We start from the raw sequence: 24790 nt of genomic DNA, 5'->3' as shown, positions 1-24790 counted from the left end.
AGTGTCCAAAGGGAATGACAAAGAGTTGGTGAAAGGTATGACATCACTCTCTCAAGCTAATTCCACAAATGATTTGATAGAAAAACAAGGGGAGATGAGTACTTCTAGGTGGGCTAATTTGGTTGATGAAGAAGAGCAAATTTCACCTCTCTCCTTTGAATAGCAAATTAAGTCCACAAGCTCCAGTATTTGTGCCTAAAGTGTGATTATTGAGCCAGGAGCTTTAGCGTCAGGACTTAGTCCAATTAATGCTTATGTTATTGATTTGGGTGATGATTTTTCTGATGAGGATGAGGAAGATAATATGTTTGACATAGGCTTTGATAAAGTGGCTAGAGATGGAGATATTTCACCTAGGCAACAAAGAAGTGGAAGCAACAAAAGCAAAAAGAAGACCCATGGAAGACAACATAGTTGGGATGGTAAAGTGACTGGGGAGTTTATTCCAAGGCACATACCGATGCGACTAGCAAAGCAAAATCATATGAAAGTGTCTATAGCTTCAACTAGATCCAATAAATTCAACAAGAACTGATGAACTATCAAGTGTTGTTGGACAAATTTGAAGAAGACGACGAGAGGAAAATACTTCAAGTTACTGTAGACGGGCAATCTATCCTTTTTAATTCGGACATTTGTAAAAGCAAGGTTGAGGTTGATAACTCAACTTTCTTCTTGGTTTTTATATTTTTGCATTATTTAAGCATCCTCATTTGTAATATCATGATAGATTACATTACAAACTCTGTGATAATCATAGAATACTTAGTTCTCTCTAGCTCTTATTTTCTCCATGCTTGTTAATTAGTAGAGGTTTGTTACCTCATTAGGACTAGTAAGGTAAGGCCTAGCCCCCCTTGCTTGTACTTATCCCAATTGAGGACCTTTTTTATTTTTAATAAAACGCCGCTAGACAATAAGTCTAGTGGTAAAAAAAAAAAAAAAAAGATTTAGCTCATATTAGGATGAAAAATCAAAACAAATTAAGTCTGCATAAACCTGATTTCACTCTGCTTTCTGATTCATTTAGGTGTTTTGTGAACTTTCTGGTTCATTACGTAACAGTTCTACTAGCTTGATGTTTGGGGTCACCGTTTCCTTTGTTTGGTTATGTTATATTGCTTCTTAAAGGGAAAGGTTTTTGCTTTCCATTTTTCCTTTGGTTCATTCTTCCGTTTCCTAATGTTTCTATAATCTCCATTATAAAAAACATGTATTTGATGCTAATTACTTAAATGATTAAATTGATGACGTTAATTACTAAGTGCATTAGTTTTTGTTGAGTATTCTTTCTGCATTTGAAAAATCTTGCATTTTTCTTATTTATAGAAGTATTTTTGTGAATTCAGAGACTTTCTGAAGCGAGCAAGCCTCAGGTCAAGGACCCACTTTTTTTGTCTTGACAGAAAAAGTCTAGTATAGACTCGTGGCTTTGCTCTTGTACTCTGAAGTGGGAACATTTATGATGCTAGCCCCTTTCTTTTGCTTGTAATAACCATATGCTGACTTAAGGTGTTGTTTGAGACTCAATAATTAAGCCATAAAGAAGTGTAGAATAAGATTTAGATTGAATTTTCAAGTTGTTTTAGGTTGATTTACATTATCTTTGTCACCACTGTCTTCTTTTTGGCATGTTATGTTTTCTGAAAAAATTAGTGGCAAAAATCTCATTTCTTTATTCATTTGATCTCTTATATTTTGGCAAGTTCGATGGTAAAACATTTGGAATTACATATCTAGATAATACTCTTTACCCCCTTGGCACTGGTCTGGCAGCTGCAGCACATTCCAAAGTTTAGCTGTAGAAAATTACTACTCTTATGATTCAAGGCTCCATATAAAACTACTGTCTCCTTCTCTTAAAGTTTTTTTTTTTTTTTTCTTATTTGATTGGATTGCTTAACCTTTTCTATTTTATGAAAAAGAAATGCTCATTTAATTCCTCAAGAAACCGTTACTTCTTTTAATCCCTCTTATTTAGGGCTCTTCCGTTCCTCTTCCTTGCAAATCTCCTCTTTCCTGCTTGTAACGCCTTCTTCTATTCCTCTTCTTTTTACCCTTGCCACAGGTAAAATTCTTCTTTTGGGCTGAAATATTTTCAATTTTTTCCATAGATTTCTCTTCCGCTGCTTTCTATTACTCGCCATAGTTAAATCTCCTCTCTCTGGTTCAGTGTTTTGTTAATTTCTCTTATGTTTGGTAGGCGTTTTAAGATAGCAAAGTCTGAAAGAAGTACAAAGTAATTATATCAATCTTAACAGGTCTGACGATTGAAGCAATTGATAAAAACAAGTGCCAGCATGCCATTTTTGTTTGTAAATTTTGTAGCTCTACAATTCCTGTGGAAGAGTACAACAACAACAACAACAAGCCCAAGATAATCTCCTGTGTGGAAGAGTCTTGAAAAGGTGTTTAAAGAGCAAGAGAGGAAAAAGAAAGGAAAACAAGACAAAAGGTCGTATGCCAAGATATCGAAAACAACACGATGAAAACAAGGAATAACAAAAGCGAGAAAGTCATGGTAGAACAAATCGAAAAGAAAGGAGCATTAACTACTATAGATAAATAAGATAATCAAAGTGGACCAACAAATATAGGTAGCAATCAAATGCGTAAATCAAATGGCAATAAACAAATGAGCAAAACCGCAACTACTATGGTGAAAGGATAAGCCACCTAGCCTTCTATCCTAATTCGAGTCCTCCACAACCTTCTATCTAAGGCCATGTCCCGGTGAGCCGAAACTATGCCATCTCTCGTCTAATCATCTCCCCAATACTTCCTCCTCCTTTACTCTCTCCCCGAAACCGTCCATAGCCGACCTCTCACACAACGGAGCATCCGTGTCTCTCCTTTTCACATGCCCAAACCATCTACCTCGCTTCCCGCATCTTGTCCTCCACCGATGCCACTCCCACCTCGTCTGATATCTTCATTCCTAATTCTATCCCTCCTAGCGTGCCCACACATCCACCGCAAGATTCGCATTTCCGCGACTTTTATCTTCCGAACGTGATGACCGGTCAACACTCCGCTCCGTACAATAAACTCGATCTAACCACCACTTTGTAGAACTTGCCTTTAAGTTTTGGTGGCACTTTCTTATCACACAGCACTCCGAAGGCGAGCCTCCATTTCATTCACCCTGCACCAATACGATGTGAAACATCGTCGTCGATATCCCGATCTACCTGTATAATGGACCCAAGAAACTTGAAACTTCCTTTTTTTTTTTGAATGGCCTCGGGTTATCACTTCCTCGTCAGCCTCACGCGGTAAGCCACTGAATCTGCACTCCAAGTATTCTGTTTTGGTCCTACTCAATTTAAATCCTTTAGACTCCAATGTCCGTCTCCAGCCCTGTGTGGAAGAGTCTTTGTTTAAAAGCACTTGTGTGTCAAAATAGAAGTAGATTTTTAATATGTGGACGGAAAGCAATTTCTTGACAAAACTTTTACTCCCTCCGTCCCAAAAGATTGTCCTCCTTTCTTTTTAGTCTATTCCAAAAAGATTGTCCCCTTTCTATAGTTAGAAACAGTTTAATTTTATGAGATAATTTACAGCCACACAAATATCTAAAGCTTATTTTGGACCATACATTTCAAAAGTCTTCTTTTATTTCTTAAATTTTATGCCAAGTCAAAAAAGAATAAACTTTTTGGGACGGAGGGAGTAGTTATTAAGATTATGGTGTCTGAGCAGGAAGCCAACTTGAGTCCAACAAGATGACATGAGTCTGACTAAGGTTTAATCCATAGAAAGACCCACAGAGTAAAATCAGGGAGAACAGTTAAAAGATGAATTTTAGTACTTTCTTGAATTTCACTCTTTTGCTCTTCGTTTTTGGTTCTTTTATTCTAATTTTTGGAAATATCTGAAGTAATATTCAAGAATCTGTTAGATAGTTTTGTTGAGGAGATTATAGCAAATTTTGATATCACGGTGAATACCATTAATTTCTTGAAATGCTCATTGTTTTCTTAGACTTTGAACGATTATTATCTCCTATGTTATATACCTAACATTATTGCGGAGTTTTCCCCTTTGATTATTACTATCAGACCTATAGTACATGCTTTAAGCAGTGAAATGTTTGCTCCACACAGTCCAAAATATTTTTGTTTTGAAGTTGTTAAAATATGCATCTACAACTTATGTAAGTCATCTACTCCTAACACGGACAATCACCAACAAAAGACGTTTCCCTATTTCTACTTGAAGCAAGACACTAAAATCTTTCCCAAAACAATGAGAATCAATAGTTTCTTTTCATTATTATTTTTGGTTTCTTCTTTCTTCACTTATTTTGTTGAAAATAACATTGATAGCAAGTGTTAAAGAGGAGGCGTAAGCCTTATCTTTCTGGTTTTGAGATTTGTTGGTTCTCTTCCATATTTGATTGGCGTTTCCTATATCAAGTATCAACTGTTTTCAGGATTATAGATTAGTGTATGATTTAATATTCAATGTAGTACATAAATTTAGTTCCATCGAGTCAAACAAATTTGAAGACAGTTTCTGCATTTTAGGCCCTTTAGTGCTCCTTTTGTTTTCTACTATTTACAGGATTATACTACATTAATATTTTGGATATATATTAGTGTTTCATTTTCCTTTATTACGTAATAACGATTACTAAAATTACTTTTCTTTTACCCTTTAAAATTGATGTTCTGATGATCAGTTGTGTTCCATTACACCGTCACCTTTTTCTTCCATTGGTGCTCTTAATTAATATCTTCCGGCTTCTTTTGTTCTATATTGGTTCATTCTTTGTGCTACAGTTCTATTCTCTTAATAGTTTTTGTATATATTTTTTTAAATGTATGGTTTGAAATGTGATTAGTTTTTTTAAAATATTTTGTAGCTTCTAACTTCTACGATTTCCTGGACTATTAAATGCTTATTGTGGCTATGTCATGATTGACTTTGAGAACATTTTCTTTCCAGGTTGCTAATATAAACTTCATTATAGGTCAGTAAAAAGGAGTGCACTTTGAATTGGTGGGACTTTACGGCTTCATATTTGTGTTATTGATTTTCTTTACCTTCTTTGAGCAAGAAGAAATTTCGAAACATTAAATTGAGCACTCTTAAATAATAAGGTTAGATATACTTATATACGTATACTTAATGTACATTGATAAAAATCATGTTATAAAATTTGTTTAAGATATACACAAACTGATCAATTTTTATTACGAATCTTTTCTTTCTTTGTATGCTTGCAAGAAGAAAAACACAGTTTATAACCCCATCATATTCTTGAGTACATGTTGGAATGTATCAGTTTCTTGAAATACACAACTGCCAAAGGATAAAACTTTATATCTTGATTTTCAATAATCTTCATGTTATTTAACTTTATACTCATACAGTTAAGTTTATCTTGTATTGATTGTTGGAAGGAGACCAAATGGTGAAAAGATGAGAAGAAGATCAAGGGAGGGATATAGACAAAGGCGTCTAATCAGTGGTCACTTGATATAAATGTTCTGCGTGTGATAATTTTTCCCTCCACTTTATCGTAATATATTAAGATTGGTTTTCTTTAAATTTATTATGCAAAAAAAATCTATTAATGGTAGCATCTTCACCATATTCGTGATTTTTTTATTTTAACTCGGATACTTAAATGACTTAACTTTATTCCATATAATTGATTGTTATATATGTAACAAAAAATTTAATTGATTGTTAATTTTCTTTCATCCATAATTTTACTAAATTTTACAAATATGTCATTCCCGTTCTAATTTCCCTTTATTGCTTTTGTGTTTGAACATCACAGGGATTTCAAGAAATTTCGTGGGCAACAAAGTAGTTGTGTTAGTCATCATTAAGAGTATGATTCTTCTTACAATATACTTTTAATTTTTTCCTTTCCGTTATTGTTATTCGAAATGTAATTTTCATTCTCTAATTACTTTGTGCTTATGGGATTGCCACTTTTTGTGATTTTAATTTTCTTTACTTCTGTGCCAGGTTCATACGCTCAAAAGAGGCTCACCGGCTAACATTCATGCACTCATTGAAAAAATTTCCTTTACGTAATTTGACGCCATTGTGTTCTTAAATATCATGATGAGAATTTTCAAGAAACTTTGACAGTCTTTAATAAATTTTTGCTTTAGTTATTAGAGTGTGAATATAATTACTTTTACAATGTGCTTTCCTTTTTCCTTTTTTGCTTTGTTAATAGACTGCTTTTTCCATATTTTAATATCAAACCTATTCTCCCAGGAAGAGATTTGAAGCTAACACACATGCAGTGTTATTCAACTTTTCTTTTCCTTTTTCCCTCCAATTTCGTCCTTACTTGTAAGTGAAGCTATAATTTTTACGTTTATTGCATGTTAGCTCTATTTTTATGCATTTGTTATACTACACAGATTTCATTTCTTGGTGCAAGCAAATATCTTAAATTTAATATGTGAATTAATGTTTGTATCTTCATTTTACTTATTTAAAGTCAGTTTTTTGTATTTTTCATTTTTCTTCCATTAAATCTATGGTTTTTGTATTTAATAAAAAAAATTTATGATTGCGCGAAGCGCGGATAATTACACTAGCGAAGAATAATTTCGATTCATATAGCCTATGAATAAGAAATTTACAAGTAACGCAATTATAATTTTCATGAAGAATTATTGTAGTTCAGGTTAAATGCTAGTACAAGTTTCGATGGAAAATAATATTTTTCAGTGATTGACAAATGAGGAGAGTCTGTCCGTGGATATGTTTACGCATCTATCCCACTTGATTTGTAACATATAAAAGTACCGTATCAAATTGGTATTCCCTCCACTGTAAATATTTTTTATCCATCTCTAGAAAGTTAAAATTGTAAACGAACATGATTTGATGTTTTTCTTGCAATTAAAATGCTTTTACTATCCTAATATTTATGCTACTACTCCTTCCATTTTATTTTTAATATATTTAGATTTTATTCTGTTAAAAAAATAATCTCTTATATAGATTTTTTTTTTTTTTGCTTCAAACTTCTTATAATATTCTCAATTATATGGTCTTATACATAAATATCATGATATGTACAAGATGAAGAGTTTTATTAACTTTTATGTCCAATAAAAATTATTATATACGTAAAATGAAATAAAAAATATATTTTAAACGCAAATTTGGAAAGTCGAAAAGGTGTTCACCATAAAAAGTAGAAATTATTAATGAAATTTTCGATATGAGGTACGGGCCGCCCAACCCAACTCTTTATTTAAGTAGGGTTGAGGCAAGATTTTCGCGCGTATAAGTGAGGAAAAAAGCCGCTCAAATTTTGACCCGCCGACCTCAAGGGTTGAATGTAAGTTAGCCGGAGCCGTAAAAGAATAATAAATAAATAAATTTTTAAAAAATATATAAGTAAATTATACAAAAAGATAAAAAGTATTGAGAAAAAAGAATGAACTTACTAGTAAGTAGTAGTTAGAAACTGGAGTAATATTTTTTAGTCTTAGAATTTATATTACGTTTAATTTCTTTTGAACGTAATATGAATTAGTGATTAAAAATAATAATTTATATTTATTCTCTTGATATGGATTTGTGCAAGAATGGATTGTAGAAGATTCTACTTCATATTGCAAAAGTTTCATGTTCAAATTGTACCAAAAATCACTTAGAAAATATTATTTTGGAAGACGAAAAAACTTAAAGAAAGTGATCTATCCTAACTGCGGCTGCTTAGGGGGGTTAAGTCGCTATTTTATACTCTTTCAATTAAAAGGCGCAAATTGTCTCTAAATTTCTATTTAGTTCTTTCTACTTTTAAATTTGGGTTATTAAGGCGGCTAAATTTTTGATACCTCTAATAAAAAGTATTAAATTCTATTGAGATTCTTTTCATAAAAGTGGACATAAACTAAAATAAAAGTAGAAATGATACTCCGCCAATCAGTGGCGGAGTCAGGATTTTCACCGAGGGGGTTCAAAATATAAAAAAATAAACATACGAAGGAGCCTAAGAGAGTTCAACATCTACTATATATACATAAAAAATAATTTTAACCTTATAAAAATAGTGTTTTTTTCCGCCAAGGGGGTTCGGATGAACACCCTCGGCATAGTGTGGTTCCGCCACTGCCGCCAACCAATTCATCTTAGTAAACAATTCATACATCCGCCAACCAGCATGCCAACGCCCGGTCGGCTTTCCTCTTTTCCGTTAACCACTCTGGCTGTTACCTGTACTTTTTGGTATCACAAATATTTTATATCCTTAACTTCAAATAATTTTTCTTTCAATTGCAAACAAAAAGGAGTTAAACAAGACTAAAGTACCAGATTACTAACAAACTACGGAGTACAAACTACTGCCAAAAAAAAAAAAAAAAAAAAAGAGACCAAAAAAGACAACTAACTACTAATCATTAACTGAAGATTCCAGAAAATATAACAGAGTTCCTAATTTCATGTACAGAAAACCATTAACAGAAAGCATGTCCACACATCATTATTTACAAGTTACAGCGAAGCCTTTACAATTTCTTCACCCTAATTACTCTGTTTGCATTGCAAGAAGACGAACCTGAACGAAAAATACAAATTGATCAATACTTCAATAGGAGAATTCCATTCGTTGCACCCGATCCTTGAGAATCCCATTATACAAAGCCACCCTATTAACTGGCATACCCACAATCTCATTCCCACAAGAATTAACTCGAGTTTCTGTAAATTTCCTCATGTGTTTTCTTCTGTACTCTTCACCATTGCTGCTTGAACTTTTCACATCAGCTGCAAAACGAACTCTCTTCTTTTTTTTGTTCTTTCCAGCTAAACAAACGTGAGAACCGTAACTAATTAGATTAAATTAAACGAGAAAACCAAGATTAGAGAATTAATGAATAGTAAGTACCTGAAGATAGACAAGATCTGATAATCTGATTTTCGGGTGGGTAGTACTTGACCCGGAAAAGATCCAGTAAAATCACGGTGCCGGCAGATACAGCCATGGCTGTTGCTAAGACCAAGCCTTGTGAACCCAACATACCTGACATGATGGTACAATTGGTGGGGTTGAACAGAATTTTAGAAGAAATTAAAGAGGAATATTTTGACTGGTGTAAAATGTAATCAAGAAAGTTGACTCATTGAAAAAGAATGGCGTCTCAATATTTTATAGAGTAAGAAGAAAATAGTGGGTCGTTAGGGTCTTAGGGAGTAGTTAAAGTAGGAATTTGCAAGACCACAACTAATGAACAAACAAAGGATTTGGAGCTGGTGCAGATTTTTAAATTAATTTGAGGTATAAAATAATACTCCTAATCCACTAATCGTGAGACTCTGGATTACTTTCAATTTTCCTGTTACCTTTTTTAGACCTTTCTAAAAAGAGAGTGAGAGAGAAATAATGGAATGGTATTTCTCCAAGTGTTTGATTTAGAATTAAATCAACTTTTGCTATCAGTAATGCACCGCACGGCAAGGGAAAAAGGGCCGAAAGGCAGAGAAGGAAGGATTATCAAAGTTGTTTTAATGGAAATTGGGTTTTTATGGTTTTAATTGTCTGCAGAGTCCCCACAAAGTCATGTGTTGAACTTGAATGAATAAATAAAGAATCTAAAAAGGAGTGGAGGAGTTGGAGACGTGGAAGTTCTCTCTACTATTTTGCTCTTCAAGTTTTGATCGAACTACTATAATAGTAGTACTAGTTAATGCAAGTCAAGTCAGAGAAGAATTCTGTACCTGTCATGAGCAGGACTAACCACTTGTGTCACGGAAAAAGATTTAATAGACGTTTGGACATGAATTGAATAATATTTAAAAATTGAAAGATATATTTGAATATGCATGTTCATTTGAGAAAGAATTGAACTTTTGTGATGGATAAAAAAAATGAATTTTTGTGACAAACAAGTCAGTCTAGTGTATAACCAAACAAAACTAAATAAGTTTGGAAAAAGAAGGGCATTAATTCAAAAGGAGGAAAAGGAAAAAAATATCACCAGAGACTTCTCGATTTTTCTTAGCCCAAGTATTTTACTTAGAAAGATAATAAAACTCATTCATTTGAAGTGAAATGATATAATTTGATAAAATCCAGTAGCACCTATGCTACTAAAGGCATTTTTTAATCGGAGCCATGGTGTTGATTTTCTTTCGTCCCACCATAATTTGGAGGATATTTAAAGAAAGGAAAATAATCTCAACCACCAAAGCATTGCAGAAATCATGCCTCTTATCATGTATCAAAGTTATTATAATGGATCCCCTATGGAGCTAAAATATCTTCGCAATTTTGTAAATATTTACTTAATCAGTGCCCGAAATCATCAAAGAGCACGCAGCTGGAAGACCTTTTGAAGATAAACCCCGAGTATCCACCGGCAACCTTCTCAAAAATTTCCATCTTGATAGTGGTCGAATCGGATTGTTTCCAACCGAATGGGGCTCACAATTGGGCTGTAATTCATTAGCGATATAGTCGGATTCATATACGGATAACGAAAGGAAGACGAGTGAGAAACTCAAGATAAAACAAGAAAAAAAAAAAAAAATCTCAAAGTTCGAACTTAGAGATGACGAAAATTTTGTTGGGGAATGGATCCTTTTTGATAAGTCTTGTATGAAATTATGACGTGAATTCGAATTCGTCGACTAATAGAGCTAGTGGATAATTGATTGCAGTTTGCAGATTGTTATCAAAAGAAAAAGAAAAATCAGAACGTTTGGTTCATTTGAGCTAAGAATCCGACAAAATTGATACTTAGATCGCGGTGCACCTTTCGTTCCATGTGATTTGATATTTTGTTGAGAAAAGCAGAAAGAACTTCAATATTGGTTCTCATTTTTGTGGATGATATTTACAGTATTCAAATTGAATCTTCCTAGTCATCCCTCTCAGCCACTAAATGTTGTCTGTTCTACTGTAATTCTCAAACTTGAAAGTAACAGAAAACCACACTAAGACAGTTGTAGGCCCTGGCCGTGATAAGAAAAGGAGAATACGAAAATGATAAAACTAGTCCATTATTAATATTAATCTGCCAAATTTTACAACAGTACTTGGTACGTGTCAATGATTGAAACCAAATGCCATAATTGATTGGATTAAGCAAATACTAATGATAAATAAGTAGTCACGATCATTAGACACGTCTCAGTCTAAATTCTTCCAAGCAATAATGAAACTGAGACCGATCAAACAATCAGCCAAGAGGAAAAATTGCAAATGGATTGTTCCAGATTTGCCACTTGGCTGCTTATTTCTTCGCCTTTTGATTGCATGCAACTTCATATCTCTGCATCTCATACATGTCACAAATTACCTTACCCATATGAACACCTGTGCAGAGAAACTCACTTAAAGTCACGGCATTCAGTCAATTTTGCTTGACCCATGTATAGGTGTTTGGTTCAATGAATTAGGTGAATTATTTTAGTATAAATTTTGAGATTTAAATTTATTCAGTATTTAATTGGAGTTATTAATGAAAAACAGAGTTATTCTTATACCAAAATCTTAATATAATTTGGGGTAAAGGGTCAAAAATACCCGGCAAAAAATTTAAAATATCTATCAAGGACCAACTTATTTTGGATCAAAATATATCTCATCCTTAAAGCTTTTCAAATATACTCCCTGACGTGTTAGCATTTCACTTGATGGAAATTGTTCGCCAACCGGAGGAAAAAATAAAGAGAGAAACCATTTTTTAAACCGCAAAGTTATTATATCATTTAAGCATTACGCCGATTACAATAAATAATAACCCATAAGATCCCCTTATTCTCCAATATGTAAGTATGAAGTTTAGGGAATTAGGGGAATAAGGGGATCTTATGGGTTATTATTTAGTTAATTGATTGCAGTTTGCAGATTGTTTAAATGATAGAACGTTTGGTTCATTTGAGCTAAGAATCGGAAAAATGATTTGGGTTTATTTTGGGGGATAATTTCCGTTAAGAACTTCAATATTGGTTCTCATTTTGTGGATGATATTTCAAAAAAGTCATCCCTCTTAAGTAATTCTATGAGAGGGTATTTTTGACCCAAAATAAGTTCGGAGGATATTTTTAGCTCATTTTTTTTAAAGTAGAGGGGTATTTTTGACCGTTTTCCCTATAATTTATCCATATTCAAGGTGAGATTGATTCTCCTAATTATATTCCTTGGTATCCTGATTTTGAACCCCATTTTTATTTCGCCCAGACACGCCATTGTTGACTGCCAATTTGGTGTGATGAATGATGATTGATCATAATTCATATAGAGCCTGTTTGGATGGGCTTAAAAAAAGCAGCTTATAAGTTAAAAAAAAAAAAGTAAGTTGGGATAACCCAACTTATTTTTTTTTTTCTTTACTATTTTGACCGCTTTATATAGATTGATTCTCCTAATTATATTCCTTGGTATCCTGAAACCAACGCCCAATTATTTTTTGAATGATGATTGACTTATTTTAAGACAAACAAAAAATTAGCCCAACTTATTTTTTTTTTACTTATAAAAAAAACACAAACGTAATTAAACAAAAAAAAAAAAAAAATTAAAAATAAATTTTTTATAAACAACTTATAAGCCAATCCAAACGGGCTCATAGTCAACTTGTTCATGAAAATTTTCACCAAGAAATTGATACAATGTAGCATTAATTAACGAGACAATGGGCTCAACAAGAAAACAGCTCAAGTAGTGTCCTCGAAAGAATGCAAATCCAGCACTAGTATCCTGACAGAACACGTATAAAAGCTGAAAATATTCTAAAAAACAACAATCAATAAGCTAGGAACCTCATCTAATCTCACATGCACATCCACTACAAACTGCATATGATTTTATTATTTTGTTAACGTAACAAGTCTACAAGTTTTTAAAAGTTATGTAGTGAGGATAGGAGGAAGGTAGTCAGATTTAGTACCAAGAACCCTGGCCTTGGTGTCAGGGAAGTACTCATTTCCATTTCCAGGCAACTCCGTGATATCGCCGTTGTTGGTAAGTCCAACGGGGTATCGAAGCAAGTGACCAGGCAGATCAGTTTCTAGACTCTCACTTGTATACAGATCCCAGTATTTATCAGCTATTGAATTCACCTTTTTCACGCATTCTTCGCTCTCTGGATGTTGGAATGTGTCATCGAGCATGCCCATATGCTCGTACCACAATGCCATTCTGAAACCATGAACTTGACCCCTTGCTGGTTGCCTTGTCGTCAAATGATGAGGCTGGTATGCTCCAATGGCTATCTCTGAATCTCTTGCACCATCCATTGACCTCTGGTTTATGTTGGCCGATCCAACTATGATGTACTCATCATCAACTGTTAAGAAATGAAATTAGTACCACACAATGCTAGCATAACCAGGAACATCCAATGCAACATAGATTCCGACAGGTTCAACTGAACCACAAAGAAAGATATGCTATCTGTTGAATATCACTATAATTTCGACAAATATTAATCGTTCAATTCTTAAAAAAGTGCAACGGGTTCAATTGAGAGAATAACATAAAGATTGAATCCATCAGTTTAAATCCTAGATCCGCCACTTAGCATAACTTTATGCAGTGGTTATTCATGAATGAAAGGATCCGGATAATTAGTCCGCCACTTAGCTTTATATAGTTCTTATTCATGAAAGTGTCCGCATACTTAGTAAATCAAAAGATCAATAGTGTTTGATCAAACTAACAAATCAAAAACTTGAATGTTTACCATGTTAAATCCTTCAAGTATATCAAGAGACTTATAAATCCTGGAAGTATATCTTTCCACATTAAAGACATGTAATATTCATATTTAAACGTAACGAGTCAAATTTAAGATAGCAAAAGAAATTGCAAACCACATATAACTCACCAATCATCATCTTGGAATGGACATAGATCATGAAGCGACGAGCTTCCTGAGCTCGCTCGTAATCAGTATCAGGTTCAGGCTTTTCTGAAGGTTCATATTCTCCTCTCTTCTTCACCTCCCGATTACCGATACAGAAAAAAGTCAAATAATTCCTCGGATGGTCGTCGATACCTTTATCTCTGATAGCCTGAAATATGTGTTTATACATCATCTCCATAGTCCTCCTTTGCCAGTCTAATATTGCTTGTACAGATCCACTCTCTGGAAGTCCTTCTGGCCACATTGGAACCACAACATATACGGTAAACCTTTCCCCAGCTTCAATTTTACTCACGATCTTCAAGGTGAGTTCTTTTGGAATGAGATGCAAAGCACCTATCTCCTCCACTTTCACGTCATCACACTGCCAATCGTAACAGCTTCCAAGAAAATACTGATTTTCAATGTAAATGAAATTCTTTGCCCGACGAATAGCAGTGATATAAGCATCTTGGATACTTCTGTCGACTATGTTATCCTTTCCGCTCACTAGACCAGCCTTTACTGACTCTTCGGGTGTGTCAGGAAAGCCAAAAGCTGCCCCACCATCGATCGATCTGAATAATTGAACGTTCCATGTGTCAGGATCATCAGGGTACATAACTGGAGACGGTGGAATGATAACATTGTCAAGCTCTCTTAAGTTGACAAGAATATCTTTTCCACCTTGTTTTCTCCACCTCTGTTCAAAATTAAACAATACATCCCAAGCAATTGGTCCTTCAACCCGAGAATGAATGTCATGCCAGGGTTCCCTAGGCCCACCTTTGCTAATCGAAGCTTCAGCAAAATTAGGCTGGTGGAAATCATCGTGGTGCGCGGTGTCCAGTGTTCTAAAAAGGGAATGGAAAGGCGTATCATATCTCCCATCACAAAGATCAATGCCACCAACAAAGCTCACAAGCCGCCTCTTCTCTGACTCTCCATTAGGCATGTCACTGTCCACTATTACGATTTTCTGGTGATGAGTAAACATTGTAGAGATTTGTAAATCTTTAACTATGCTTCCGCCATCATCAGGATTCCGAGGGCAAAGGATACAATGCACATCAGTATCCTTAAAAAACTCTTCAGTTTCTTCGTCATGAGTAGCCATGAGACCATCCTTCTTTAGCAGACGCACGGATGTTCTGTCATCCCATACAAGCATAAGTACTTTAACACCTTCTCTCGCCTTCTTCTTGAGCAGCTCTCCGAGCGTTTCGTCTCCTCCAGGTTTTTCCCTCCTGGAGTCTCTCAACAAGGTTATTTCAGTATATACAGACCAACCAGTAATGTAAATCATGTGCTTCGCGTTAGTTATCGCATCAAAGATATCCTCCCAGCATCGATGTGGTTCATAATACTTACCACCCGATAGAGGGATTTCAGGAATAAATTTATCAGGGATATGTGCATCTTGATACAAAGAAACGTGACATCCTGATCTCTGTGGGAAGAATGTGTAAGGGACACCAGGATATTTAGGACTACTTATTCCACGTCCCCAATTACGATCTCGGCTGATATCAAAAAATTGTAGTGTCACATGGATCTTAGAACCTGCTTCGATGGGATTCTTGTCTTCGTCCAATATCTCGATCCACTCATCAACCTCTTCCCCTTCCAAAAGATCATTAACTGGTAAATAAGCTCTTCCAATTAAGGTTGCACCGATGGAATTGTTATCTTTGACTGTAAATATAACACTTTTAGCCATATGGGCACAGTAGATGTGAAAAGACTCATTCCACCTTGGATTGTTTGGTTCATTTTCAATGACTCTGGTTCTTCCAACCCTTGCCTTTTCCAAATCAACTGTGGCATAAATTTTAGAAGCTCCTTTGCCCATACCTACTGTCTCCTCGACAGACTCTTTAATCTGCAATTATGAGATTTCAACCCATCAGAAACTTCACAAGGAACAGAATCATTTTCTAAACAAGTTGAAAGAGTCTATTCTCTCGGCATGAGTTTGTATCTAATGAATACGGAGAATTAATGGAAAATTTTCATGAGTGCAGGACTTGTCATTTAGGTCTCAGAAATATTACAACACCAAATTCGTACAAACGCGAAGAGTTATACTGCATTTATTAATTCCATGTTATTTTTATTTCGAAATCAGTAATCTGCTGAAGAAATGAGGTGGATAAAATTAGTACTCTAGTGTTGAACACTTGAACTAGACCTTTATTGACAAGGGAGAGAAGTTAAATTGCTGCCTCAATACCATAAATTAAGCAGGGTCAAGCAACTATTAGACGAACTATATTGTACTATTGATGTAAGCCTAGCAAGAAGTAAATCTATCATTTTCTGACTTATGACAATTTTTTATAGAACTATCTCCATAGATTTGGAATTGAGAAGAAGCAGAGTCCACTGTGCTATAATGAAATATGCATTTTAGCACCAGCAGGTTTTTAATTTGAACCTAACGGGCATTATCTTGAAATGAATTCAATAAACAGCTTCACTTTCCTTTGAAGAAAAGGATTGAGTTTTAACCTTTTTCATTGATGAAACCATGAAACACCCCGATTCATCATTCATTAAAACAAAGTAAATACCCAAGAAATTGACAGCGAGAACTAATTAGCCCAAGTCTTGATGATGTACAAGTAGAATTGAGTATGTGCTTCTCCTAGAAGCATATAGGCAGAGTTAGATTTCTCCACAAAGTAAGGTTTTTCGATATAATTGAACTGCAGTGTGCTATCTATATCAGGAAACAATACTTACTCGTGATTCATAGAGGTTACACTGGCAGAAGTTTGTGCTGTTGTTGTTTTAAGAAATTTAAAGAGAAAGATCGGCTACAAAATAGAGACTTCATATGATGAAAGCTTAAAGAGAACAAGAGGAACAATAATGTTAATGGGAATATATCATGGTGTTATGAATTACAGACAAGAGTTGCAAATTTATCAACCTATTTAACCTCCATATATTATCATAAAGCAAAGGTCAAATTAATCGTATCTTCAGGACATCTGAACGCTTAGCATAATCAAACAGAATACACTACTCCTAGCCAATACAATTACTCCCTGATTTGACCTCAATACAGTAAGGAATCTCTCCGAGACAATATGAAATGTCACGATTCAGCTGAATAATATATTGACATTCCACCAAGTTGTCCAATGGGAAAAAGGCTACCATTTTTACAGCATACTCTGACAATTCAGGCAGAGATTGAGATTATATGTGTACAATATCTTCCCTACTTTCCGCCCCAAAAACAATGGAGGTAAAATTAAATGTAAAAACAAACACGAGTCGTGCCTAAATTGGGTGTTCTTTAGACTTATCACAAACTCATCCAACCCCGAACTTCATGTTCACAGAGAAATTACAAAAGTTTACGTAGCATATCCGAAAGGACCACCTAGTGAATACAGAGTCATTCATAACCCATATTACATTATTGGATAAGTATAACCAATCCATTTTAACCGAAAAATTTACTAAATTTGACCAACAAAGAATATTCAGACCTAGACTATGTAAAATTATTTACATTGATAGTGTATATAACTTAAACTCATTAAAGAATCATTAAAGAAAATGGGCATACAAGAATATAAAAATGCAAAAACCACTAAGTATGGTGATCCAACTCAAATTCAAGTGGAGCTGATATGTATACCTTGCTTAAGAAGTTGCGACCGTGCTTCTCGTGCAGCTTATCGACCTCGTGTATGGTCACATGTAAAGTACCATGAAGCAGAATTGGAGCCATTTTTTCACCTGCTAACAAAGGATTACAATATATTAGCATGAAATTAAACACAAAATCAAAAATTTAAAAGGTGCTACAAACACAAATTCATTGTATAAGTTGAACTCACGTCTTAAGAGGAAAACAATCAGTGCATGCAAAAAAAAAAAAAAAAAAAGATTTAAAAGAGACCTGATATCTCACTCCAACAAAAGAAATTAAGTGAGAATGTGATCCTATGTTTGCTGTAAAAAGGAGTGATGGAAAAAAGGAAGTGCCGATCCGATAAAGGTGTGTTGTTAATGAAATTGACCCATTGACATAGCGGAATGTAAAAAGATTGACCGAGTAAACAGAGGTTACAGAAGTGCAATTTAATTGTCTGTTTGAGGACCCGATGTTAATGGCAAATTAAATCTCCTACACAGGTAAGATCCGGATTTGTTTAATGTCTGATGGATTTGAAGAAAACTAGCAAATAAGAATCATCAAAACCTCGCATTACCCGCAATTTGGCTCTCAAAATGTGGTGCCTAATACTTTAAGTTACTTTTTAACCATCGAATACAATGAATGTGTCGAACACTAATAATACAAAACAGCAAGCGCACATCTGTGACCTTCCAACGATAAATAATTACAGAGTTGATTTCTTAGAAGGCCACTCAACTTGCGTAACTGTAACACAAAAGTCACTTAGTTTTTATTTTTAGTCTACTTTTGCTGACATATCATTTTTTAAAAAGTTAAATCCTTATTTAATATAAACTCACTCACTTTTACCATTTAGTGACCTGACCCGCTTATCCAATGAATTTACTTTCCCTGCATTCACTATCAACTTCTCATGGTATTCTTTAAAATTGAAGCAGTACAACTAGACTCAGTTGATTTGCATAATATTTTGTGAATAGAAGTATAAATTTCCTTGAACAACTGTTACTATTTGCAAATAGCTTAGCAGTATTATCATAGTAACCAGATGAACTTGAGGCAAAATTTCAAGGCTTGAGTAGGGAGGATAATCCAGCCACATTACCAGTAAGAAATTACTAGTAAAATTTCAGTCCTTAATGTTTTGTTATAAAAAATTGGATATCGGATCGGTTTAGTGGGGCGGATTACTAAATGGTAAAAATGGGTGGGTTTTTATTAAATAAGGATTTAAATTTTAAGTAAATATCACATCAGCAAAAGTTGACTAAAATAAGTTTAATGACTTTTGTGTTAAAGAGATGAAAGTTGAGTGATTTTTCAGTTATAAAACAAAGTTAAGTGACTTTGTGTTATAATTACGATAGTTGATTGACCTACTGACAAACCAACTCCAATTATGATAGTTGATTGACCTATTGAGAAATCAACTCCAATTACTCAAATTTACACCAAAGTAACTAATTTATTCTTAATAATTAAAAATAAAAATATTTACCGTAAATAACTTTTGCGATTAAGTTTCTACCCCTTCGAATCATGTTATCCGCTACTCCATTTTTATCTTTCATTAACTACATTTTGGAGATGTTTGACTTGATTCATTTTTTTGCGCGGAGTGCCCTTCTTTTGGGCTGGTCTTTATATTTTGCCCCTCATTTATGCCTTCTTTAATTTTTGCCCTATGCTTTCCGTTTAATGAAAGTTTTTTGACGAAATTACCCTTACCCCATTAAAACCCTTTCTATTTCGTCATTTGCCCTTTTCTTTTCTTTTTTTGCTTCTTCGTTCCTCCTTTGTTTTGTGTCTATCTTATCTGTTCCAAAATTTAGGTACGAATTTGGATCTTTTGCTCGTTTCAATATTTGTTTTTATGTTAAATTGTTGTTTGTTGAATTGATATCTTTGTCTTCGTCATTTTTTATATTTAAGTGATCCTTTTTTATTTAAAATTATAGTGTTTTGTTAAAGTGTCCGTATGATTTTTTGAACTTTAGTTTTCGTTGCCCATGTATATATTTTGGTTTTTTGAATGTCGTATTATGAATGTCGTAATATGTTTTAGTTGATTTTGATATGCGTTTTGGTTTTCTCTTCGTTGAATCTTTGAAGTTTTGCGTGAACAAGCGTTTTATGTTGTTCTTGTTGTTTTTGTTTAATAATCTGGTTTTTGTGAAGAATGTGTTTGTGCGAGGCGGCATATGCCCTGTTCGGCAAGAGAATTTTTGTTTTTTGAAACTACATTTATGCCTATTCTAAGATAATTTCGTGATTTAAGTTACTTTGTATGTGTTATGATTTTTGGTTTTTATGATAGTTTATATGTTTTCCCGATTATAAGCTTTAGTTTAAGATTTTTGGTGTTTTTTTTGTTTAGTAACCCGTGTTTTCATGAAGACCGTGTTTGTCCGAGGCAACATATGCCGGTCCGGCGAGTTATTGGTTTTTGGCGAAGTTATGCCGATTACGGCATAAAGTTATACAATTCCAAGCATAACTTCATGAATTAAGTTAATTTATGTGTGTCTTTGTTTTTTGGTGTTTTCTTGTTAATAATTTTTGTTTTTATGCAATCTTATGTGTTTTGGTTCTTTCTTCTATTATGCGGTATTTGTGAGTATGACATGAAAAAGAGAGCAAGATCTCGTGAAGAAAGCAAAAAAATAGATTGTTTTAGTTGAGCAAGATCGTGAAGAAAGGAAAAAATAGTTTGTCTTAGTTATTTTTGCACTATGTAATTTTGTTTTTTTTGGTGCGCCCTTGTGTTTTTTGTAAATGTTATAAGATTGTACAGTTTGTTTTGTGTTATAAATTTCAACTTTAACCACCTTTGTAATTTGATGGTGTTCATTTTTAATCTCAACTTCTCTCGTTCATAAAAAGTTGCTATTTTGTTGAAAATCCAACTTATACCGTTTCCATCACAACTTCATGGTTGTTATATAATAGAAGTTTGCCGGGGTCGGCATAGTTTCTCATTATGTAAATAGAAGTTCCGCCCATTCCAAGTAATTTAAGTTAAGAAAACTTGCCATAACCAACAACAAAGACAAACCATTTGAAGTTATTTGACCGGCCAAAATGCATTTATTGGGGATTATTTGTGACGGAAAGCCGTTTTTTTGTCAAAAAACCAAATTTATGGTGGTTATTTAATAGGAGTTTGCCGGGGTCGGCATAGTTCCTCATTTTATGAACAGAAGTTCCACCCATACCGGCAGAAATCAGCAACAAAGATAAAACGTTTTTAACTTTTCTGAACAGTCAGAACGCATTTTATTGGGATTAGTTGAGACGCCATAATGGTTGTTTTAGTATGAATGAATTTTTGCTATGAATGAATGAAATATTTTACTTAGTGTTAATTGTATTGTGTGAATGTTTTATCCAATTTTCCGGCATTTTAAAATGTTATATAAGCAACAAAGCCCATAAGTATGCCGCTAACGGCATACTTATTTATTTTGTAAGCGAAAGACTGTCGGTCCGGCATAAATGTGAAACATGAAAACAACAGAGAGAATAATATTGTTATGTCCCAAGGCATACATCTATTAAACTTACCGGATGTAGTATTTGAGATACCAATTTTGTTTCCCGGCAAAAAAGCGTATATACGCCACAATGAGGCATAAATTATAAAATTGGATAATTAAATTTGATGATTTTTTTTTTTTTTCCTCAATGTTTTATGGTAGAGAATTGTAGATTTCATGTAGGGACATTTATCTCTTTCTCTTATATAGTTTTTTATTATCAACAACAAGAAGATAACAACTTAGTAAAAGAAAATAATAAAAGAAAGAATGGATGAGAAGAATAAATGTGTGATTGATGCTTGAAGTCTCGGTCTTAGTACTACCAAAGTTTTGCCATTTCTTTCGGGCGAGTGCGCATTATGCGTCAAGAATCATAAGATCAATTCATATAAACCATGTATAAGAGTGTGATGTTAGGATGACAATTTCCTCTTCGTATCGTCTGAATATGGATTGAGAGCCGGATTTGTGGTTACAGGTTGCCCTAGTGTGTCCAAAGAACTTGCATCTACCACATCCGTATGTGTACTTTGTCGATTCTCTTCTTGGGCGATATCTTTTTGTTTGTTTTCTTCCAAGTCTTATTTTAACATCAGGCGGCATTATTTTAATATCCATAATGTTTTGTGGAATAATCCATGAGTCTTGATTTCCAATCGATAGTATTTCACCTTTGTATGTCTCTTGTGTGCTTGTTTCTTGAACCAGTCCCGCACGGTATGTAGATTTTGGCAAACTTCTTTTGTCTATAATCGCCATGGCATGTGTGCACGGTAACTCGTCGGTTTGGAACTCCAAGCACTCACAAGTCATATTCTTCAGTCTACATTGTATTGATATCCTTCATCTTTCACAACAAATTTGACGGGAGTTATGTTTTCTACTGTGGAAATTGACAATATAAATGAGTGATATTTTTTAGGGCAATTTTCAGATTATGTGAGAGTTATGCCCTTTCCTAAGCATACTTCTGCATGACGGTGAAAATAAGAGTCCCCTTCCTAAGTGTATTAACTATTTATAAAATAGGGTCACAGTTGTTCCTTTGTCCAAAGATAACTTTTGTGTTTGTTTGATTTTAAACTATACATTGCTCATAAAACTAAGATTTGAAGTGTATGTTGGTAAAATCTACTTACTTTCATTGTGAGTATAAAAACGATTGTCATAATTATGCCCTTGCTAAGGCATAATTCCATGCTAGTTAAAATAAGAATCGCTCTTCTTCCTAACGAAGTATAAAAATGGGGTCATAGTTCTTCCTTTATCCGGATAACTTTTGTGTTTGGTTAAAATTAAACTATGCATTGCTCACCAAACTAATATTGAAGTGTATGTTGGGAAAATGTACTTACTTTCATTGTGAAGCCTACTTATCTTTTCTTATCTTTTCAGCCCAACATGTCGTGTCGGAGTCATGGGACGGTCTGTTGCATCCAATTTTCTCTGTAAAACCAATTTTGCAGCTTGTTCTAGATGTAATCAATACATGCCATTATTGGCAACTCCCTTGCTTTCCTCAATACAGAATTCATTGTCTCGACAATGTTCGTTGTGAGCATGTTGTAACGCTGTTGGTGTGGAATGAACGTGCCCATCTTTTACGGTGGTTCTTCTTCTATGTATTCTGGCAGCCTTTTTGGGTCGATTTGTTGTATCTGTGACATATAGGTACGAAACTCGCCTTTTTTGTTTGTAGGTAGTTCTTTGCATTGTAGAATAGTGATAGGATCGCTTCGCATAGGAAATATTTTTGCAAGTTCTTCTCCATGTGGTAGATGCATATTCATCGCCGGGTATCTGGATACGATTCTTTGATTGCGATTCTGCAATTGATGCGTGGCGATCGGAAAGAATTGATAGGTCTTTGCGCGTGCCAAACACCTTTTTCACGTGTCGAAGAACCACCTTTGTAGGATTCATTATTCTCGAATCCGCAATACCAAATGCTAGAGGAAATATGCTGTTGTTTCCATCTTTTGCTACAGCTATCATGAGCACACCGCGGTATTTTGATTTCAAGAAGGTTGCATCCACCATTATTATTATGCCGGTGTTTCCAACCCTCAATTGATGCTCCATAAGCGAAAAAAGCATACTTAAACTTATTGTCACCGATCCATTTGATGTTAGCAATGTCCCGGGATTTCTTAATTTCATCGTGAAGATATTGCGGTAGAAGTGTGTAGTTATTTTTACGGCGTTCCTCTTTATGACATTATAAGCGTGTTGGAGGGAACGCCATGCTTTGTGGTAACCAATGTGCAAGCCATATCTGCTTCTCATTTCTTCAATGACAAATTTGGGTGTTATCTCTTGTAGTGTATGGCGTACTAGGTACGTAATGTATTAAGCTATGACTTTTGAAGTTGCATTCCTCGTATCGAGGTGATGAAATTTATTGAACAACTATGTCTCTTTTCAAAGTTAACTACTTTGAAAAGTTACGATCCTACGAACCTTGCTGTAGAAACGCCAAATGCGAGGTTGGTTCAACACATCGATGTAATACCGTTGCGTGCATGACTTTTCTACCTTGTCTTGTTGATGACGAAGTAATTGCAATGTTATTCATGCACTTTTTCAGTATCTTTGTCTTTGAATAAAATGCCAACTTCTATTTGATCAATCGATGCACTAGGTGTCAAAATTTGTGTATCATTTTGTATCACTCTTCCTCGAAAGTGTCTTTCTTTTGTTGCATGGTTTGTGTTTTTACCCTCTTTTTGTCATACTCGGAGTAAGTGATACAACATTCATTGAAGTTGGATCTTGAGAAAGGTCATTGTTTACAACTTGCTCAATGTTTGGCGATTACCATTGTAGGCTTGGTGTCTGGTTAGGAGTTACTATCTCGCTTCTGCTCATGTGGAATCCCGAGGTTATGTCAATTTTTGTGTTGTTCATCATCCAAGCCAATTTGACATGTCTTCTTCATAAGCAATGCAAAGTTGTTTGTCAATTTCTCATGGTTTGTCCTTACGTCATTAGGATAGAGTCATTATGATGTTCTTGTAATGGGTTGTTCTCGCGTAATTTGAATTGAACTCTAATATGAAGCGGGAATTTGAAGTTGTCATTGTTGTTGAAGCGGTACAATAAAGTGTGAAGATCAATGTCGTTTGTTTACACATCCCTTTGGATGTTTTCTCAACGTGTCAAACCATATGTTGGTCTCTTTTTGCTGAGTATCTTGTGTATGCCTGCAAATATCTGGTGAGTGAATTGTTGAAAATTTACACCATCATTGACAAGTATTAGCTTGGTTTCATGATTAACATAATTGTAGGTGGCTTCCGTTTGCGTTGAAGGCTACGTAGATGCATCTTGGTGTCATTTTTTTGTTAAACTTCACTGCATAAAGAAAGATTCACTTGAGAAAAAACCAAAATGAAATGTATTTAAGTTGTTAGTTTTGAAAATTTAAGTTACGCCTTCAATGAGACTTTGCGTATAAAGTCATGATGTATGCCGGACACGACATACTCTACCATTTTATAGCAGTTACTGTAAGCTAGCATTCTTAAAACGAATGCTTGTTTTAACTTGATTATTCGATGAGATACAACTGTGATTATTTTCATAGGCGAAAAACCTCCTCTGTCTTTATCAATTTAAATCAAATCCATCCAACGATTCGCGTTGGTTTATACTTCTATATAAACCAACCACGACTTTTGGGAAGAAAAAAAAACACTTTACTTGAAAATCAGATATATCACATACAAAATGAACCAAAATCAACATAT

At 34.3% G+C, this 24790-nt stretch overlaps 2 protein-coding genes across 3 annotated transcripts; both read right to left on the bottom strand.

Annotated features, from left to right (window-relative positions):
- Nucleotides 1-8369: 8369 nt before the first annotated feature.
- LOC132055643 (uncharacterized) lies at nucleotides 8370-9547 on the bottom strand. Its single transcript, XM_059447572.1, has 2 exons — nucleotides 8879-9547; nucleotides 8370-8796 (listed from the first exon to the last, which is right to left on the bottom strand). The coding sequence occupies exons 1-2, from the start codon at nucleotides 9018-9020 to the stop codon at nucleotides 8579-8581; spliced, it is 360 nt and encodes a 119-aa protein (XP_059303555.1). The 5' UTR covers nucleotides 9021-9547; the 3' UTR covers nucleotides 8370-8578.
- A 3031-nt stretch (nucleotides 9548-12578) lies between these two features.
- Nucleotides 12579-18051, bottom strand: LOC132055642 (phospholipase D alpha 1). 2 transcript variants are annotated; one of them, XM_059447571.1, is made up of 4 exons: nucleotides 17699-18051; nucleotides 17497-17597; nucleotides 13824-15723; nucleotides 12579-13283 (listed from the first exon to the last, which is right to left on the bottom strand). In XM_059447571.1, the coding sequence occupies exons 2-4, from the start codon at nucleotides 17587-17589 to the stop codon at nucleotides 12844-12846; spliced, it is 2433 nt and encodes an 810-aa protein (XP_059303554.1). In that variant the 5' UTR covers nucleotides 17590-17597; nucleotides 17699-18051; the 3' UTR covers nucleotides 12579-12843. The 2 variants fall into 2 exon arrangements, with proteins under 2 accessions (XP_059303554.1, XP_059303553.1); XM_059447570.1 differs by having other exon boundaries at nucleotides 17761-18051.
- Between the last annotated feature and the right edge of the window lie 6739 nt (nucleotides 18052-24790).

Source organism: Lycium ferocissimum, chromosome 5 (genome assembly GCF_029784015.1).
Source record: "Lycium ferocissimum isolate CSIRO_LF1 chromosome 5, AGI_CSIRO_Lferr_CH_V1, whole genome shotgun sequence".
Lineage (NCBI taxonomy): Eukaryota > Viridiplantae > Streptophyta > Magnoliopsida > Solanales > Solanaceae > Lycium > Lycium ferocissimum.
The sequence above is the reverse complement of the archived record's forward strand: the minus strand, read 5'-3'. Positions and strand labels throughout refer to the sequence as shown.

What these genes read in the sequence shown, in the direction of transcription:
- LOC132055643 (XM_059447572.1), bottom strand. Translation starts at nt 9,020, where the DNA reads ATGTCAGGTATGTTGGGTTCACAAGGCTTGGTCTTAGCAACAGCCATG. An exon ending in CAGATCTTGTCTATCTTCAG is followed by an intron (nt 8,797 to 8,878) that starts GTACTTACTATT and finishes ACGTTTGTTTAG; the next exon opens with CTGGAAAGAACAAAAAAAAG.
- LOC132055642 (XM_059447571.1), bottom strand. Translation starts at nt 17,589, where the DNA reads ATGGCTCCAATTCTGCTTCATGGTACTTTACATGTGACCATACACGAG. An exon ending in GTCGCAACTTCTTAAGCAAG is followed by an intron (nt 15,724 to 17,496) that starts GTATACATATCA and finishes TCATAATTGCAG; the next exon opens with ATTAAAGAGTCTGTCGAGGA. An exon ending in CCATTCCAAGATGATGATTG is followed by an intron (nt 13,284 to 13,823) that starts GTGAGTTATATG and finishes ATTTCTTAACAG; the next exon opens with TTGATGATGAGTACATCATA.